This window comes from Bacillus rossius, chromosome 2 (assembly GCF_032445375.1).
Source record: "Bacillus rossius redtenbacheri isolate Brsri chromosome 2, Brsri_v3, whole genome shotgun sequence".
Classification (NCBI taxonomy): domain Eukaryota; kingdom Metazoa; phylum Arthropoda; class Insecta; order Phasmatodea; family Bacillidae; genus Bacillus; species Bacillus rossius.
Genome location: NC_086331.1, coordinates 27,032,959 through 27,053,093, shown reverse-complemented (window position 1 = coordinate 27,053,093; position 20,135 = coordinate 27,032,959). Strand labels below are relative to the sequence as shown.

General features: G+C 35.6%; 1 protein-coding gene across 5 annotated transcripts in view; it reads left to right on the top strand.

The window, feature by feature from the left end:
- Window positions 1-20,135, top strand: part of LOC134529189 (arginine-glutamic acid dipeptide repeats protein-like) — a 197,176-nt gene that overhangs the window by 72,742 nt on the left and 104,299 nt on the right. For all 5 annotated transcript variants that reach the window (XM_063363029.1, XM_063363027.1, XM_063363028.1 and 2 more), the window contains 3 exons: window positions 2,556-2,684; window positions 9,695-12,724; window positions 16,708-17,321. In XM_063363029.1, coding sequence (XP_063219099.1) covers window positions 2,556-2,684; window positions 9,695-12,724; window positions 16,708-17,321 — 3,773 coding nt within the window. The remainder of the gene's footprint in view (window positions 1-2,555; window positions 2,685-9,694; window positions 12,725-16,707; window positions 17,322-20,135) is intronic.

Genomic DNA, 20,135 nt, shown 5'->3' with positions numbered 1-20,135 from the left:
TGGATGCACGCCCGCCTCGACTTGTTTTAACTGCCCAGTGTTTACGTTTAGCTTTTTGCGACTGTCTAGTGTGGTACGCAGTTAAGGCAAAGAAAGCTACCTGCTGGATTTCTCTTGATTTTGATTACTATCCTCTTGATTTTGATTACTATCGGTTGACAATACACAGCGACCGACTGGATGCACGCCCGCCTCGACTTGTTTTAACTGCCGCAGCGATGTTTATTTTGACAGCTCAAGCAATTATCTTTTCCCGTGGGTTGATAGAAAAAGGTCGCTTCACCCAGCATAAAAAAAAAAGTTACGCCACTTATTGCCCACGCAGGAAACACACTGGCTGCCGTTTGTCTCCCCCGCATTATATTTCTTCTAACATTCCACGTCTCGCCTCTCGCGTGAGCAATAACGAAGCGACCACGCATTGGGCCGTTTATGCTTTGTTTGGTGACAGCAGCTTGATTTTATTCAGTATATTCCTTTTCATAGGACCCTTGCTATTAAAATACATTTATATTTAAGTTTAAAAGCTTGTAAATTCCTTGCCAGAGATGACTGAACTCGAACTTGGTGTGAAAAGAGACATATTTTGACCCCTCCCTTGCCACTTTAGTACCCCATTCATAATAGCCCAATTTTACAGGAGAAGGGAGTGTGAAATGAGCATTTTCTCACTGAAGGTTTTTTATAGGGGAGCGAAGTTGGGGTGTTATAAGGGAGGACACTAGATGGTTTTTGTGTCTGGGAGGGATGATATTAACGAGAGGGGAGGGAGGGGTGAGCTTATGCGTCATGAAGCCGCTGCGGCTAGCCAGCCGGGCGAGCTTCGTGTGCACCCACTCGCGTTGCAGAACCTACAGCTGCCATATTTTTAAAGGAAATGTCCCATTATTTTTCTGGTATTCTTACATGAACATTATTGGAAGTATTAAAGCCGACACAAAAATACGCTGTGTGTTAAAATTAACAGATTTTAATGATCTTTCATTTAGTTTTTTTTAAATTTTTTTTTCCTGATTTTCACATTTTGGTCATAATGTCCAATTTTTTTTCGGTTCCCGAGAATGTATTCGTAAAATCACTGTTTCGTTAAATCCGGGGTTCGTGACATCGGGGTTCTAGTGTATATAACTACGGAAAGCAGAAAACGTACATGTAAACTAGCACATATTTTCTTTAGAGGTGGCCTGTAGGACTTATGAAGGTTGAAGTGGGTTTAAAGCAAAGCCGTCTAGCATTGTGAGTGACAGCATCCTGCCATTGTACGGCTGGTTAGCGAGTAGCGGTTTGGGAGGGGGAGGGGGGTTTAAATGAATTGAAAATTTTGGAAAACATCTATTACGACCCCCCCTCTATTACGACCCTATTCCTGGGAACCGTGAGGGGTCGTTTCAGAGAGGTTTGACTGTATATTCTTTTCATCACATACACCAAAAGTGGGGGAAAACAAACGTCAAAAATCATGGACTGCCCAACACCACAAAAAAAACCGGCCACCCCATTGAGATGGGCATTAAATGAAGAAATTATCATATTTTCAACGGTGTATAAATCAATAGTCACAATCAATTTAACACCATGGGATACAGTAGCTGCTTACTTGCTGTACATATGTATGACGAAACTGACATTGCGATTCCAAAGTATATAAAAATAAAAAAAACTTAAATAATGGTTTAAAATTCCAGATGAAACTAGCAAAAATTGTGTTCATAATATTGCTGAACTAAATACAAATTACCAGGCTGCCATTAACAACGACAACTTGTGAATAACTAAGGTTTAAATAAGTATATATGAGCTCATTCAAGCACTAATTTGGAAATAGAGCATTTTAAGAAAAGATTCATTTTTTTCGTGAAATAGATTGATATGAATTTCATGATATATTACGATTCACAAGAATTGACTGAATCTATATGTAGAATAGCAGGTTGTGGAATATAAGGTGAATAGAAACATGGTTTGTTAGGTTAAGTTAGGTTTGCTGCATAATTTAAAAAAATTATTTCATAATTTAAACATTTTAACAAACATTTTCTGTATAATTATTGTAGTTGACTTAACTTAACCCACCTTTCTCTATAGTATTATTTGTCTAATTTTCCAGAAGTTGTTACATGATGTGAAAAAAAATTTTTTTTAATGGGATTCGTATTCTCATTGTTATTATTCTAATTTGATATTCTTATTCGTGAATAATTTGATATTCGTGCTAGTATTCAATCCAAAAAAACAACTGATATTCGCACAGGCCTACCTGGGACATACTACACTTGCGCTGTCTCCATTTCCACTGTTGGAAGGCTTCTTGAAAGTCCTCTGTTTTGAGGTTCTTCAACTGCCTCATCGTTTCTATTTTGATGGCTTGAACATTACCGAAATGCCGCCCCCAAATCACTATCTTGCATTTTGGAAACAAGAAAAAGTCACATGGTGTCAAATCAAATCACATTATGTAAATAAGCAATACTGATGTATTTTTTTATGAATTAGGTGTTCTTATAATCATAAATAACTGTGTGAAATTATCAAGAATGTGATATTCATTGTTACAGACTGCTAAAGGACATTCAAAACGTGCAAATGGAATTGACACTTCTGAAAATGAAACGGACAAAAAGGTTTGCTGCAAATCAGTAACGTGCAATAATACTGCTCCTACAAGTGATAAAGTTAGAAAGAAGGTAATCATCAGGAACAGTTTTCTTTCTATGTATCTGGGTTTCTGATTTTTTTTTCTGTACCTTATTGATACATTTATATTACTGTTTTTTATGTGCTTGTTTGAGGTTGTTACCACTTTTGCAAACCAAGTTATCATTTACTTATTTAACAATAAATTTGAAGATCTAATTCAAGGTTACTTTAGTGATCATATTTTAATGCTGTTGAAATTGGACGTTATTTCAAAACTCCCTAAGTGCAATTTTAGCCCTTACATAATGTTTTGTACATAAAAGTACAAGTTTATACTGTATGCTTTGCAAATAATAATCTGTGCTGATTTGGGTCAATTTTTACTCAATTTTGTTTACTGGAAATGAACTCAGCCTGCATTACTTTTGATAATTGAAGTTTTATTTTAATTGCTTTTACCTACAATGCAACCACTATCTATTTATTGTTCTTGCATAGATTTTTTTTGTTAGTATCTATGAATTATTAACCTCTAGATGCACCATATACATATTTAGGTATGGCTTTCAGTGAAAAATTAATTACCACTCTGTTAATAGCCAACACCAGCCAACGTTGTTAAGTCACTCGGCTGGACTCTCCACCTGTGAATTAATAATATTGCAAACATTGGTTTGTGTGGAATGTCAGGAGTATATATTGGGGACTCCTGTGGCAGGTTCCTGTTTGAGGAGCCAAGAGCCAATTGTCATCTTGAAGTGTGGTGTCACGGCCGCCATCTTGGATGCCCTTGACCTTGACTTTTGATCTTGAAAATGACACCCTTACTTAAATATGATACTCCAACAGTAATTTGACATCTCAGTCATGTTTTACCTAAATATTAAAATATATATTTTATTTAAAAAGTACAAAAAATTAAAATATATAATATAAAAAGTGTACTTATGCCATTGAGTCCAGAGTCCTTGGATAAAATCTGCTGATGTCAATTTAGTAAAAAATTAATAAAAACTGAAAAAAATTATAGATAAATTGAAATAAAATACTTAAATAAAAAGTGCACTTACGTCGTAGAGAACAGCGGTACTGGGATTCCGGTGTATGCATATGTAAAAAAATGTTAACAATATTTAAATTGTCTACATTATTTACCAGCTGACTGACCACTACCACCACTACCTAGAAATATATATTATGCCAATCAGTACGACGTCATGGCAGGCATCCTGGATCCACCATCTTGAATTTTCTTGTTGTCTGCAAGAATGTGCTATCACCATATTGATTAAAAATTTTACCTTCATTAGTGCATGTCTCAATCACCAGATCGTCAGCTATTGTAGCGTCCGCCATCTTGGCCACCATATTGAAAATTTGTAATTGACCAAAAATTTTGGAAATAATTCCAAAAGTCACTAAAAAAAAATTAAGTATGGACATATTGATTGATTCAATCAATTCACTTACTTGTTCGATGCAAGAAAAGGTAATTTTAGCTTGAAAATACATAATTAATTAACAATGGTCTCATTTTACCATAAAAGAATAGGTTCCAATTGCAAAAATTAAAACAACACATCACTAAAAATAATAATAATTTTATAAATTCTACTCTTCTACAAGTACAAATGGCCCTATAGAGTTTCTGATTTCTGTATCTGTTGCCCACAAATTTGACGTAGGATTGTTCATTTCTTCGTTAGAGCATCTTCCCCACCAAAGATGTGTCTGGATAAATCGTAGGCTGAATCTCTTTGGCATAGAAACAGCTGCGAATAGGTGTGTGGTCCAAATCTGTGAGACAATAGGTCCTAGGCTCTGTTTCACAAATGTGGGTCGCATGAAACATGTCAGGACTTCCAATTCACAGTTAAACCTTTCTGTAAGATGCTTTTTTTGCTTGGAGATCTGTACAATGTCATTGACTTTAGCTCTCCGCTTTCGTGGATCTTTCTTCTTCCTGTTAGGAAGTTTGGTCCAAAGCAGGAGATTGTCCTTCACATCTTTTTGTTAGAATGTGACATGGAATTTTCTCGTATAAGGTTCTGCAAGATGTCCAACCACTTATAAGTAGAGACCTGCAAAATTCGCGGATTAATTAATTGATAGGCTAGAATTCAAACACATATACCTCTTAGATAATTTTGCTATTGGCTTACTGTTCCTCTGGACGAATCTCAACCAGTAATAAACCCTCAACCAAAGAAGGATCGAATCACAGACAAACCAGCTGAGATGACTTACAAGTCGCCAGCCAATGAACTTGCGTTATTTTCCTGAGTGTACAGGGGTATGTGCAGTCTATCCTGAAGGCCATCGAAACCGCGAATTTTGCAGGTCTCTACTTATAAGTTTTGTTAGCCGTGAAGTGAGGTCACATCTTGGTACACAAAGTTCTGTTAAACCTTTTGACTGCGGAGGCTTTGACATTACTAAATGTAGAGTAGTGTTTGATGCCATACTTCTTCATCAAAGTCTTGAAGGTTGCATTGTAGAATTATTTGTAGAGATCTGTTTGCAGGTGCAACGGTAAACGTCCATCCATCGTGCAAAATGTCTGCCATGGTCTTGGTTACATCAGTTACCTTTTTTGATTTCACAGGTCTGGTTTAAAAAAACTTGCTACTCACGTCGATGACTGTCAAAATATACTTGAAGCCCTTATTCATTTAGGAATATGTTATCATCTCAACAAGGTCCGCATACACACTACAACTTTGCATCAAAGGTATTTCCGTCTTGCAAGAGCGTGAGATTTGTGTGCGCTTCTGGTTCAGCTCCACTCAGTTCTTCGAGTATGGAGACTATTTATTTTGTTGGTCCGTGAATAGTTTCCTGCTCTAAGCGAAGCCAGCAGCAGTTTCTGATGATCACACAATTTGTTTGGGTTGTCTCAATACACATAGTCAAAGTATTGACCACTTTCTAACTTTTTTAAACCTTCACCATGTACTGCAAGTTCACTAAAGATATTAGCGAGAATGATTTCTTCATTATCTTTGTCCTTATATACAGTGAAACCCCTCAAATCCGAACTAATTGGGGCTGTGGCCTGTTTGGATTTCAATTTGTTCGGATTAGCAGAAAACTATCCAGAACATAATGAGCTCTCGTTACAGTATAGGACTGTACATTGAACTAGGCAGGCTGGTTTTGGCACACAATGAGCGAGGTTAGTGACCTTGACTGGTGAGCAATGCAGCGGGAAGGTAGCTGACCGTATTGTCGTTTGGCAGGCCTGCGCTACAAATAGAACACTACCCGAACACTCATGCTGTTCGGATTCGCAGAAGACTACAAGCGTATAGTCATTATTTGAAACAAGAGTTCGTACTGTTTCCGGCCAACATGCACATTAATGCAATAGTCACTGCTGCAGTTAATCCACAGAATGTTTCGCTAACACTACAGTCGATCGAGTGGATGCTGCCTCATAGTCAAGTGAGCATGGTGAAACACATTAAGATGCTGAAGAACGTAGAAAATGATAAGAACATTGAAATGCGATTCCAATTCTGGAGCTTAGAATTGTATCCTGGCTTGCCTCATAGCCAACATATAAACTGGCTAGTTAAGAGTGAAAGCTGCATATACCTGGACATGAACATGGACTTGAGAATGGAAGATTTATTCTCGAATATCAAATGTGTGCCAAGTTTCAGCAAGCGTATTGTGGCCGCGGGCAGTCTCCAATACTGAGTCCAGACATTTTCCAGAACAAAGCTCCATTATTGGTATTTGACGTTTCCAAACAGTATGATTGAATAAATTCAAACATCATCAACTGTAGGATGAAGATATCGATTAGCAGAAATATTCCACCAAACACTTATTTATGCTTTCTGTCTTGATACTTCACGATCAACTTGCATCGTACAACGTGGAATGTTTTTCACTACAACTTCATGTGCTTATCGATGTGAAAGTAACGATTGTCTGATTAGTGTACAAAGTAGATATCATTGTGAAACGTGTAGTAAACAAATTGGACATCATGATAACTTGAAAAGACATCTTACAACCTGCAGTAGTTCTCTGTCCTTGTCCCGAGAGATGTAAACGTGTGAAAATGTGATAAGGTATTTTCACTTTGCAACAGTCTAATTAATCGGAAGAATATATGCAAAGGGGTACAACCAGAGTGTTTGTAAGCCTCAATACCAGCAGCAATCATCATTTATTGCTATACCTAAGTCATATCATCAACAAAACAGCAGTAGTCAATTTCCAGAAATTAAACAATCAATTTTTTTGTAATGGTGTATTTGTCAAGATATGTCTGGGAAAGTCATAAGAATCGTGTCAATAAGAGGTATTATGCTTTGGAAAATAAATATGACTTTGGTGATCTGTATTAGACTGAACGAAAATAATGAGCCTAAATTGTGTAACCAAACAAGAAAGAAAAGACCATTTCAGTCTGTTGCTTTTGACAAATGAAAACAATGCTGCACACTACTATTACATCAAAAACTTTTTACGACTTGTGAGACCACAGCTTACAAATAATCATAACCGTAAAATTCATGTGTCCAAGATGTGCTTAAAAGTATTTCGCTGATTAACCTCAGAAATTGGGTCTTGCAGGTCTTGAACGCTTGAACGCTACAAAATTAAATGTCATGTTATACTTTAAGCAATGTAAAAATATTAATTATGTTATTGAAACCTAATCTAAAATAATTATTCAATTGTTGCTACATGTCTGTATGTGTATTTGTAGAGTAAAAAATATGTAATGAATAGTATTTGTAAGTATGTGTTGTTTGATTTATTACACCATAAACCTAGTCTTTTATCAGGGTTGCTATAATCATGGAAAATCTGTAAAACTTGGAATTGTCAGAGGATTCCATTTTTCTGGAAAAGACGTGGAAAAGTAATGGAAGTCAAAAATATTTCTGGAATTACTGTACATACTCTCACTCACACTGTTAAATTAAGATTTTTTAATTTGTTTAAAGAAACATGTTTGTTTTCTCCTGTAATTTTTAACTCTTGTCACTTCGCCAAAACGACAGACAAGACAGCATTTAACAAACCACAATAGACCTTATTGTGTGTCTCGTGATTTCGACTTATCGATCGGCACTGAATTTGCTGTGATGTACATTGAGACAGATACTTGGCGATTTTTATTAATCGATGCAAGCAGTAGACTGAAAAATTCTTGTAGCTTCCATGGCACGCTGTGATTATAGCCTAGCTATGTTCAGAAATGGTTCAAGCATTGCAAGTAAAGAAACAAAAATTTTTAGAAGAGGCTCAACTATACGAGATTAAATCTGTTGAATTGCCAAGCAACAACAGCCTTAAAATATTGTGAATGATTATTTTGTTCACGTACTTATCACAAGTTTTTTATTTTTATTGTTTTATGGGGGTCGTTTGTATAAACTTGTTATCAGCATTTTGAAATGTCAGAAATGCTGTACATTCTATGAATATTTTCTATCTTTGTTAAGAGATTAACTTTCTGGAAGGACATCTCTTATACAGTTATTCAGATAGTCATGCTGCAAATATGCGGGAACAAATTTGACTGTTTAAGAACTTGAAAATCTGGAAATGTCAGGGAATTTCATATTAAAAAAATGTTTAGCAACCCTGTTTATGGTAAAAGGTTAACTGGAGGCCATATTTTATTTATGTATTTTTTAAATCCAAAATTACCTTTTCTTGCATTACCAAGGATGTGGATCATTCGAAAAAATATGTTAAGAGATAAATTCTTTTATGATTTGGAAATTTTTTTCATAAATTTTTGGTTGATTACAAATTTTCAGTATGGTGGCCAAGGTGACCTACAAAATGATGGATACTACAACAGCTGACAATCTGGTTCTTAACACCACTGCTGCACTCTGGTGGGTAAAAATTAACCATTATGGTGGCAGCGCATTCTAGCAGACAAGAAAATCCAAAATGGCTGCCATGACATACTGATTGGCATAATATATATTTCTTGGTAGTAGTGTTCGGGGTCAATTGGCTGGTAAATATTGTTGACATTTTTTACAACTGCATACACATGAATCGAATCCAGTACTACTGTTCTTGATGACGTATGTGTTAATTTTCATTTAAGTATTTTATATAAATTTTTTATAATATTTTTCTAAATTTTTATTAATTTTCCATTAAATGTACATTGGTAGGTTTGAACCAAGGACTCTGGACTCAATGGCATAAGCACACTTTTTTATTTAAATATTTTAGTATTTTTTATAATTTTTTAATATTTTTTTTTTAGTTTTTAGGTAAAAACTTGATTGATGTGTCAAATTACTCTTTGGTGTTTCATATTTCAGTCAGGGGGTGTTATGGTCAAGGCCAAGGCCATCCAAATAGCCACCGCGATATAACAATCCAAGTTGGCGGTTGGCTCCTGGTTCCTCACCTGGATCCTGCCACTGGAGCCCCCAATTTATACTTCTAATATCGATAGCTTTCCAATCCCGCTGGTTACACCAACTTTGATTTATTTTAGCATTTATTGGAGCCACAGGGTTGAGTGGTCAGATCACTTCCTACAATGGCGATCCAGGTACAGTTTCCAGCAGGTTCGAACCTCGATTTCTTGCAAGTGGGAAATGTGCTGGATGTTGATGTGGCCGGTGGGTTTTCTCAGAGTACTCCCATTTACCCCACCCATTAATTCCATCGATGTTCCTTTCTTCCATTCTCATTTCACCATTTCTCTAATGACCTTGATGTTGATGATACATTAAGGTCAATCCATTTACATTTTAGCACTTATATTTAGAAGATTGATTTATGGAAATAATCATTTTGTCACTTCCTATATGTATAATTTTTTTTACTCAGTATTGAAATAACTGTATGTATGTACATATGCATTTTTGTGTTAATACGTGTGTGCATGCATCTACATCGATTTGTGTGTGACAATGTGAATCTAGGTATTTGCTTCTTACAGGAAACATGTGGAAATTGTTATAATTTTTATAGAACAATGTTTACTGTTATTTTTCTTTGGTGTTACTTTGAGGATTGTAAGTTTTAGTCAATTGTGCTTTTTTTTTTATTTCAGAATCCACCTGAAACTGTAGCACCTGTTAGTGGCTCTGTTGTGGATGAAACCGAAGATACGGAGCCAGACAGTGGACTTATGGACCAAATGAGCTCTACCGTTAATCATGTAACATCAAATACTTCCACGAATAATGGTAGTGGTTCAGTGGACTCGGTTATCCCACCTACTACATCTACCGCCTCATTCACCTCATCAGATGCAATCTCTTCTACTATGCATACAGTTTTAGAATCTGCGAGTCTTTCAACCAATACTTCTGCTACTTATGAAAAAATGGAGGATACAACTGCAAGTAATACTGCCAGTACCGCAATAACATGCCATTCTCAAACACCAATTATCATTGTCAATAATCAGGGGGGATCTGATTTCAAGCCAGTTACTAGTGAAAATTCTGTAAATCCAGCTTTTAAAGTCGGTGGACAAAATAGTGTCCTAGTTACTAAGCCAGTTATTAGTCTCAAGGTTCCAATGCCATTGGTTTCAGCAAGTATAGATGATCTTTCAAGTAAAAAGAAAGTGAAAAATGATTCTTTAGTTCCTCCTGACAAGAAACATAATTTAGAAAATGATGATACAAAGGTTTTTAATGTTCAGCAATCAGAAATGCAAAATGAACATTTACGAACTAATGAACATAAGTCTGTTTTGAAGTATAATGATGATTGTGTTAGAGTTGTGATTAAAAGAGAATGTGGTCGTGAAACACAATCAGAAAGAAATGATGGAGAAAATGGTGGAATGTCCAAAGCTGCCAAAAATTCTAATGACTCCAGCTCAGTGATATCATTAGCCAAAACTGTGATTAAAGATGGAATTGAAGATATTAGTAATGATGGGTTAACATCTTCTTTGCCTTGCTCATCAGCCAATTTGATTATGAAAGATGAATCTGTTACTCAGTCGCATCCTATTGTTCCATTGGTAGGCAGCATGGGCTCTATTTTAGGATCTGTTAATATGCATTCTCAGGATGGGAATGGATTTTCCGTTAACACACATATTAAGCTTGAGCCAGGTACATCAAGGGAGCAGCCAAGTCCAGTTTCCCAAGAAGTACCTGCTTCACTGTCATCTGAAATGTCTTTGACAGCGACAAATTTAATACAAATGCCTCCACTTTTAACTTCAGGTACAGCTTCAAACATTACAAGTGTCACTTATCGGCATTCAGGGGAAAGGACACCACCTTCCATCAGTCATATTTCTTCCAGTCACGGGCACATGCAAGGTAGTGGGTGCCCAACTATTGTTTGCCAAACTTCTGACATGAGACAGGTTATGGATGTTTGCCCATCAGAAGTGCGATCTCAAGCAGAAGCTCGGTTGATGTCAGAAATGAGACATACATCATTGGATACAAGGAAAGGAAGCGATATGAGCCAGCAAAATATGGAAATGTGCCGTCCGTCAGGTTTGCGACAGCCTTCTGATATAAGATCCATGTTGTCCGAGAATGTTCAGCAGTCAAATGATGTTCATCCTCATGCTCTAGAACTGAGATCAGATGTAGTTCACAATTCAGATTCATTGCGAATGTCACCTGTAGGTATTAATCTTGAAAAATCAGCATCAAAGCTTCATGCAAGTTTGAATAATGAAGGTGATAGAGATCAGAAGCCTATTCTGCAACAGCCTTTACAGTTGACACCAAGCACTGTTCCAAGTTCTCATGCTGTAATGGTGCAACCCCCACAGCTACATTCATTCTCAAGTGCACAAACAGGTGTATCAAGTCACCAGAGTTATGGATATCTTAATGGTCCTTACCAACATCGCTTATCACATTCTTTAAGTTTGGAAAAAAATATTAACAAAATCCACCTTGGAACTAATAATGCTACCCATGGTGGTAGTATCCACCTACAAAATGAGCCACAAAACTTGAAAATTAAACAAGAAATTATTCCACTTTCAGAACAGGTAAATGTGCCTTCAGATCCATTGCAATCTCTAAAGGAAGTAAAGATTCCAGGATGTTCTGGTTCAAGTTCATTAGCTTCACAACCATTACCTAGCTCAAATAACTTATTAAATATTCATTCTAATTTGGATATGACAAGACCATCATCTCAAAATATGTCCTCATCAAATTTTCTGGGACCTACTATTGAAAATATTAAAAAGGAACCAGACAACTATTCAATGTCTTCTTCAAGTGTACTGCCATCAAAATCACCTGTGCTTCAGATGTCAAAGACTCACAGTAATTTATCAAGTTCGGATGCTCTTAACATTTCTGTTGGTTCCTGTACGCCTCCATTACCCCAGCATTTGGCAAGCACCCCACCGGTGGTTCCAATATCCTCTCAACATCATATAGTTTCTCAGAGTGCTGGTAGTGGTGTGTCAGCTTCACCAACATCACGCTTGACACCGTCGTCACTCCAGACTTGCCCGTCATCTGTGCCACAACCAGTAATGCATCCATCTCAGCAAGTATCACCTTTAAATCGTCAGTCACCAGGACATCCTCATCCAACACCACATCCACATCCAACACCTCATCCTCACTCTTCACCATTTATTGGGCCGCCAGGCCATCCAAGCTTGCACCATCATCCTCACCATTCAATAATTCATCATCCATTATTTGCTGCGGCAGCAGTTCATGCCGCTGCTGCGACTGTGCATCATCCATATCACCATCACCCATATGCTGCCTACGGATATCCTTTTGCATATCCATATGGACCACCTATGCCACAGCCGCATCCAGTACCTCCTCCTCATCATTCCACCCCTCCAGCAACTTCTCTTACAGCTCCACCAACGTCTGCAAGTCACAGTCACCGTTCATCGCATGATCAAACCAAGTTGGAAACTAGAACTTCAAGTCAAACTTCATCCGCGGTAGAAAGCTCCACAACATCTCTCCATGCTTCTCATCACACAACTCATTCTTCAGTGATGACAAGGCGTGAAATTTCTGCAAGTTCGGAGGAGTCCAGCTGCAGTAGTTCGGAGCGACATCACACCCAAGAACTGACTACTCACCACCACCACCATTCGTCACATCATTCCTCTGTGAGTATTACAGTTATTTTGAAAACCTTACTACATTGTGTTTTTTTTTTCATCAAATAGAAAAAAAATTTACTATTTACTGCCAAAACAGTTTCTAAACTTATTGAATAAGTGTTAGTTTGCACAAGTAATTTCCTGGCTGGCTTCACATTCTCAGCACAAATATAATTTATTATCTTTTAGTGGATTAACTGCTATAGCCTACCTTTTGTGCCCTTTACATTCATTGCTGTCACCGATCTTGTGTATTTAGTTGAGGAAATACTCTTTCGAAGGTCAGAAAATCAAACTCTAAACAGTAGCATAATTTTCTTTATAGTTGCAACATCCATGCAAAACATAATTTCATTTAGTTATTTTTTAGGAATGGGTTTTATCAGGTACAAATTTGTAAATTTTCTTTCTTAATACATTTTTCAAGTTATCTCATGTACATACAAAAGTGTTATTTTAGTTACTTAAGAGTGAATTATTTTGTTTTCAAACAATCTTGTTATGTTAGGTAAATCCTAAAATATGATGAAATTTATTGGTTTGGAGGGAATATTTTTATCGACGTTTGATTGGAAGAGCCCTGGTATTCGTTATAAGGTAAACTATAATGTTGGGCCCAGAACCACTAAACATAAATTTTCTCTTTGTATAAATTTCAAGACTGATAATTTCAAGTATAAATTTGTATTAGTGTATTTGTATTGCATTAGTGGTAGGAGTATAAACTATTTTTCAACATAACGTTACAGGTATAAATTTATTCAACAAATATCATTGACAAAAACAGTATAGCCTTGAAATGGTATAAAAATCATATATTGGTATACAGAATGAGTCAGAGTTTGACCTACAAACTTTGGCTTCAGGTTCATCACGAAAAAATGAGTCTGGAGGATGCCGTTGAAGTTGAGCTGAACATTTTCTTTTATTGAAAAAATGAAAGTTCAATAACTAATGGAAAACTTGTTCTTGTCTTTATATGATTTCATTAAAATAATTTCCCATACATTTCTTTGACATGTCACCCCTAATTAGTTCAATGAAATCATTTTACGATGACAACTTTTGCAGTGGTTTTAAATCGTTCTCCAACTAAACATCACTTCGACATTTAATTTCATCTGAAATACTTTCTCTATTGTTTGCTACAAAAAAAGTTTATCTTCTATTTTAGGGGCATATACTATTCTTGGGAATCTCTTTAAACTATAAGTTGTTCATTTGTTTTCAACTTTTTTTTGTGATAAATCTGCAGTCAAAGTTTGTCTGTCAAATTTTGACTCAAATTGCTTATGTTAACTTGTGATAGTTAGGACAACTATGTTTATGGTGTTATTTGTATTCAATATATATTTTTATTTACTTATAATAAATGATGGTTAGATTACTTAAAATAACCAATCGCATTCAAGTTATTTTAGTTTAATTATGTTATTAAATTAATACTGTCTTTGTGGTTATCTTTGTTCGGTTGATAGGTTTATGATTGTAACTGCATATAGTTAGTATCTTTGTACAGTAAGTCCTCTATTTACGTCGTACCGATTTACGTCGTTTCGGATTAACGTCGCTAATGTTCGAGTACTCATGTTTCAATTTAAGTTGTCGCCGATTCACAATAACGTTGTTTACAATGACCGTAAATCTTTATTTTAACCAAAACACCGTATATAATTCGTTTGTAATTCTTTGTTTCCTTCGGTAGTTAATTTATGCTATGTAGCGTAAGCTACACGTTCACCGCCTTATCTTATCATACATCATGAGGGACGCTTCCTGCTCTTACGTACAGTATGTACTATATATCTGTTTTTATATTTCAATCAATAAAGGTAATAAAGCAGCTGGTTAAATAACCATTCTATAAAGCTGAGAAGTACTAGTTGGACTTGTTTCCCACGCTGTCGGTTGTCATTTGCTGATAAAATTGCCCGTTGTCACGCCTGTATGCCAGCGCTTCCGGCCGACCTTGGGCCGTGGCCGGCCGGTGGCATGAAACATGGCTTATTTTGCGTCGTTTCTATTTACGTCGCGGTTTTCAGGAACGTAACCCTGACGTAAACCAAGGACTTACTGTATTGATTTATGAAGTATATGGTTTTATATTTACTGGGTGACACACATGACCATTAAGCCTTTGTCTATATAATTTATTAATTGCAATGTGCATCTGCTTCTGATCCAGAATAATCAAAGTTACAAATATATATAGTAACAATGACATTGATTCTAAGAGTTTTTAATCTTCTGGGTATAAAAATGATAAGAAAAATATCTCAACAACAGTTAGGTTCTTTATAGTGTCGCAGCCCTGCTTTGTGTTATGTTACAATAAATAGTAGGGACAACATTTTCAATTCAGGCTGTACATATTAAATGTTAACAGTCTTGTCATAAATTATTAACTTATGTTTATGGTTCAAAAGTGTTAGTATTTTGGTTTTTGCATAGTTTTATCAAAGAATCATTGATAGCACCATTTAATTTTTTACACATTTTAAATGTTTTAGATAAAAGCATGACATGCCATTAAGAGAGTTTAATTAGTAAAATCATGCTAAACAGTTTTTTGAACCATACTATTTTATTTATAAGCATAACAATTTAAATTTTAATTATTTAACTGTAAGGTGATAAAATGCAAACAGCATGAAATCGTGCATATATATCACACAACATCCAGAATTCCATAAATAAAAGGGCACTTGATTGTATGGCAATGAAAAATGTATTTAATATTACTCTCATATTTTAGTTAAAATTAGGGATGGGTCGGTTCTGTAATTTTTTCGGTTCCGGTTACATTTTAGTTTTTGGAATTCGGTTCGGTTCTTCTCCGGTTCCGGTTCCTGTCTCATTGGTTGTGAGGATAATCAATCTTTAAGAAAAGAAAAAAAAAATTTACTGCTTCAAAGGTAGTATTCTATACAAGGTTTCATATAGCAAACTTTTCATCTACATTAAGAACAAAATGTTCCCACACAGACGACATTACTGCAACGAAACAAACTCCTCATGCTCAAAGCTGAAAATATTATTTCCTTTATTAATTTACATGCCAATAACACAAATCATTTATCGCCTAAACCACGACAGTAGCCAAAACAAAACGTCGAAGTTCTGGCTGTGTACCAACCTCCCGGTATTATTGGTCGCATGTGTTGAAAAATTATGGTAAAATAAGTATCATGTTAAAGTAACATCTAAAAGGGTGTTAATTGTTTACTTCAATTTTCACATACATTTAAAACCATATGGTTTAATTCTGGAATGGTAAAATAACGTTTACTGTTTATAAGTTAAAACGTATGGTAAGTTGTGTATTCCATGGCAAGTTGGTCACTATGTTCACAAAAACATGGCAGCGCAGCCGCGGCATATTACCGTAAATAAATGAAAATAACAATATGACCAAGATGGAAATTTCGGAAAATTTTCCAATTATCTGTATTGTGCTACATTTACATACAGAATAAAGTTATCCCGGCACTAAATAAATATAGAACATAGTTATGGCTGTGATTGCATCAATTTTCTTAAGCGCATTGAGTCACGCCTGAGGTGTGTACGTATGGTAACGTCTGTCTGTTTTAGATATGCGGAATGTTTTATTTACCTTTTTATTATTCATACGATTATACGTAATGGAAAACACCATTAAATAAATCATTGTAACATGTCTTAATAATTATGCCGAATGGTTGTGCTTTAAATTTGAAGTGTAGTGAAAATACTGAAAATGAACCTTAACCCCATAACTTTAAAAAACTGGTCTTTTCAGTACCCGAAAACGGTTCCGGTCCGGGGGCCTAGAACCGGGGAACCAAAGAACCGACCTGACCCATACCTAGTTAAAATTATTTTTTTGAAGAATGTAGAATGATTCAAAAGAAAATTTATGTTAAAATATAAGTATACAATTATAAATTGGTTGTACTACCATATTTTATTAGATATTATTTTATTTTAAATATTAAATATATTTTCAGGTTCACCACCAAGTTTCTTCTGATAAACAATCTACGCACCCTGCCGTCACTCATTCTGTAACCATTTCCCATTCTTCCACTTCGTCGAGTTCCTCTTCCATGCAGCACAAGATTGTGAGCACGAAACTTGCTAATGCTCCCAATGTTTCAAGTCCTTCGTGCCACGTATCTGCTACAATGTCAGCAACTTCATCTGCATCGACTTCCATTTCCTTCCCACCGATAAACCATGGGAATAATCATCATTCCCAGCACCATGCTCACACCCATAGCCATCATCATCAGCATCATATTATGAATTCCCGGGAGAGTCTTTCTCCATCGAACCAAGTGCTGGTTCAAGCTGGGTTGAGCATGCCCATGATGCTGGGCCACAACAGTCCAGGCTCCACTAGGCCTCACGGAGGAATGCCTGGTCATCCCGGCCACCACCACAGTGTCGCACACAACCAGAAAGCCACCACCAGTTCTTCAGCAGTCAATCCACCGATGCACCACCATCCTTCCTCACATACTAGTCTCATGGTACAGCCGGGCATGCCAGCAGCTCTCGGCCACCATTCCTTGGGTGTGGGAGTCTCAGCCGCTACAGGACCTCACCTGGATGCACTCAGGTAAACGTTGACTGTCAAAAAGATGATCAGATTTCATGACATGTTTCATTCAAATTAATTTTTGAGTGATTGTCATTTGGCATTGAATTATAGCTCTGTTACATCTTATATTAATTATTTAAGTGTGGAAGAGTAAATAGTATGAAGTGGAGAAAAAAAAGTAAAGTTCAGTTTAATTTTCCTATAGGTATCGTCACAGGTTTTTTTTTACATATTTTTTTGTGGTAATTTCTTTGGACTAAATGAAATTAACGGTTTTAAAAACAACATTAATTTTTTTACACACTTTTAATGAATTTGACTCTTTTAAGTTTAGTCATTTTATTTTTGTGCAGTGTGTAACAAACCAAACCTCTGGCTAGCTCTCAATTGGTCTGAATTGCACATACATAAAAACTCTAGAAGAATTTTTTGGGTTTGAAAATACTGTTCAAATTTTGTACAAATTTTATTTCTTTAATTTATACAAGTAGCTTCCAACTGATTAGCTGTGTGTGAAACTACTACAACAGTCTTGTCATGATGAAAATGGTCCCTCGAGAACAATAACTGATATTTACTGCTTTTTATTATCAATGACCTAAAATACACACTTGCACAATGGCCGCCTTTTTCCGACCACAACACTGTTCCAGATTATACACAAAACATCACAAAAAAGGTTCATTATTTCAAGAAAATAATTAAAACTGCCAGTGTTACAGAAATGTCAGATGAAAAGGTTATTTATCACTGCTATTAAATCCCATGGTTTAGCAAGAACTTCGGTACAATCAAAGGACTCAGTCCTTGGAACAACTAAAAGCAAATTTTAAATTAACACCGAAGACTACAGTCAACAAATCCTAAATATAACGTCAAAAAATGTTTATAAATTGGTGCTAATAATATAATATATAATTGGTGCCAGACCGCAGCCATAAAATTTGCTTCTCAATTACATATTTATTTAATTTTGAGCCATCGCCCAACCGCGACCTTTTGGTACTACAACCACACAACAACTGACATCATGGCCAACCTTCTCTTCCGTAAAAGACAAAGGTGCCCATATGATTTAATTTCCACCCAATCACAAAATTACGCAGAAAATTACTGGCACATGGCAATAAGTCACGAGTCTTTTTTTTTTTTCAAACCAAAGCAACCTCTCTCTTTTTTTCTCTCTCTCTCTAATTCTTACATGCCTAGCAAACAATTGAATCAGCCAGCTTTCAAACAAAGTACCACAGCAAAAAAAAAAATACAAAAGAAAAGTACATGAACCTGCATTTACAAATTAAAAAAAAAAAAATAGAAAAACATAAAAGTTTGACCAGACAAATAAACAAACAGGTAAAACTAACTATAAGTGGCTTATGCATCATAAAGAAAGCATATCATCAGAAAAGCATGAAACAGTGTAAATTACAATCATAAAACACATGGTAATCAGACTAATCTTCAGGGTGGCCACCAAACCAGGAGAACTGGGAAACTGTCTGGAATTTTACTCCTTTCCTGGGAAAATGGTGCGTGTGTAATTTGCGTAATTTATTTGTTAGACATACATTGCAGTGTCTGAAAATAATCAGGCAGTGATCCTATACAATTCCGTGTTGGCAGCTACTGGAGTGTTCCCAGGTGTTTCATGTTTCTCTTATCCTTGTATATGCAATATGTCACACTAAGGAAAGAGGGGGTGCAAAATGTTGATGTAACTAAATCCCTCATTCACTATGCCAGGAATTCTTCTTCACGGTACAAGGAGCACCTGTAAAAAAAAGGAAACAGGAAGAGACTAAAGAAACAGATAGACAGAAAGAGACAGGCTGAAAAGAACCTCAGGGAACTCAAAGCCAAAAAAGCCAAAATAATGAGTGATGCCTTAAAATAGACAAAGAAATTTTAAACACAAATTAAGGTTAAAGATATGTGGCAAATATATATTTAGTAAACTGTCACCTGTTTATTAGTAATACGTCACATTTTGTGCATTTTTGTTTTATATTTTGTTACTATAAATTTCCTGTGTTTTAAAATTTGTGCTTTGTATCATGTATTACAAAAATAAAATAAAAAGTTATTTTGTACTTTCTTTTTCTAAACCTTTGAAAATCTTGAAAAAAAAAAAAACATAGAAAACCTAGAAAAAACCTGGAATTTTGGATCCAAAATAGAGTGACCACCCTGAATATTGCTCAAAAAGAATAAATGGCTGTTATTTGAATCATACTAGAAAATCTTACCATATTGCCATATATGATCAGACAATGTAATAAACCATTAATAAAACTCATTCAGACAGTGGGGAGGGCAAATAACCTGAGTTGTTAAAAATGCTAGAAACCTAAAAATGTAAAACACAAATTACCAAAATAGGATAGGTTTTGTTGAAAAAATTGTTTTATGCGATCATTTTATATGAATGTACAAAATGAAAAATAGCTTTAGAAAATATTTATTCAGTGGCAGAAAAATATTAATCTTTTCTGCAATGCAAAGACTGTACTCACTCTTGTACATAGCAATGACATTGGCACATCTTTCCTCCATTACTACTTCCTGTCGGAACAATTTAGTAACATCTCAGTTGTGGCTGTGTATACAGTTTTGAGCATGTGTTCACTTTGATTATGTTACTTTTGCAAGTCTCATGTTCATTTTGATTATGTTACTTTTGTGAGTCTCAAGTCTGTACTACAGTATGAAGCATTTCAGTATGGTTGCTTGAAATTTTTTTTTGTGTTTAGGTACAGTTATATACATATTGTATTTGCATCTTTTATTCTTTCAAAAAATACTTTTAGCATTTCCATATTTTTAATATTTCTG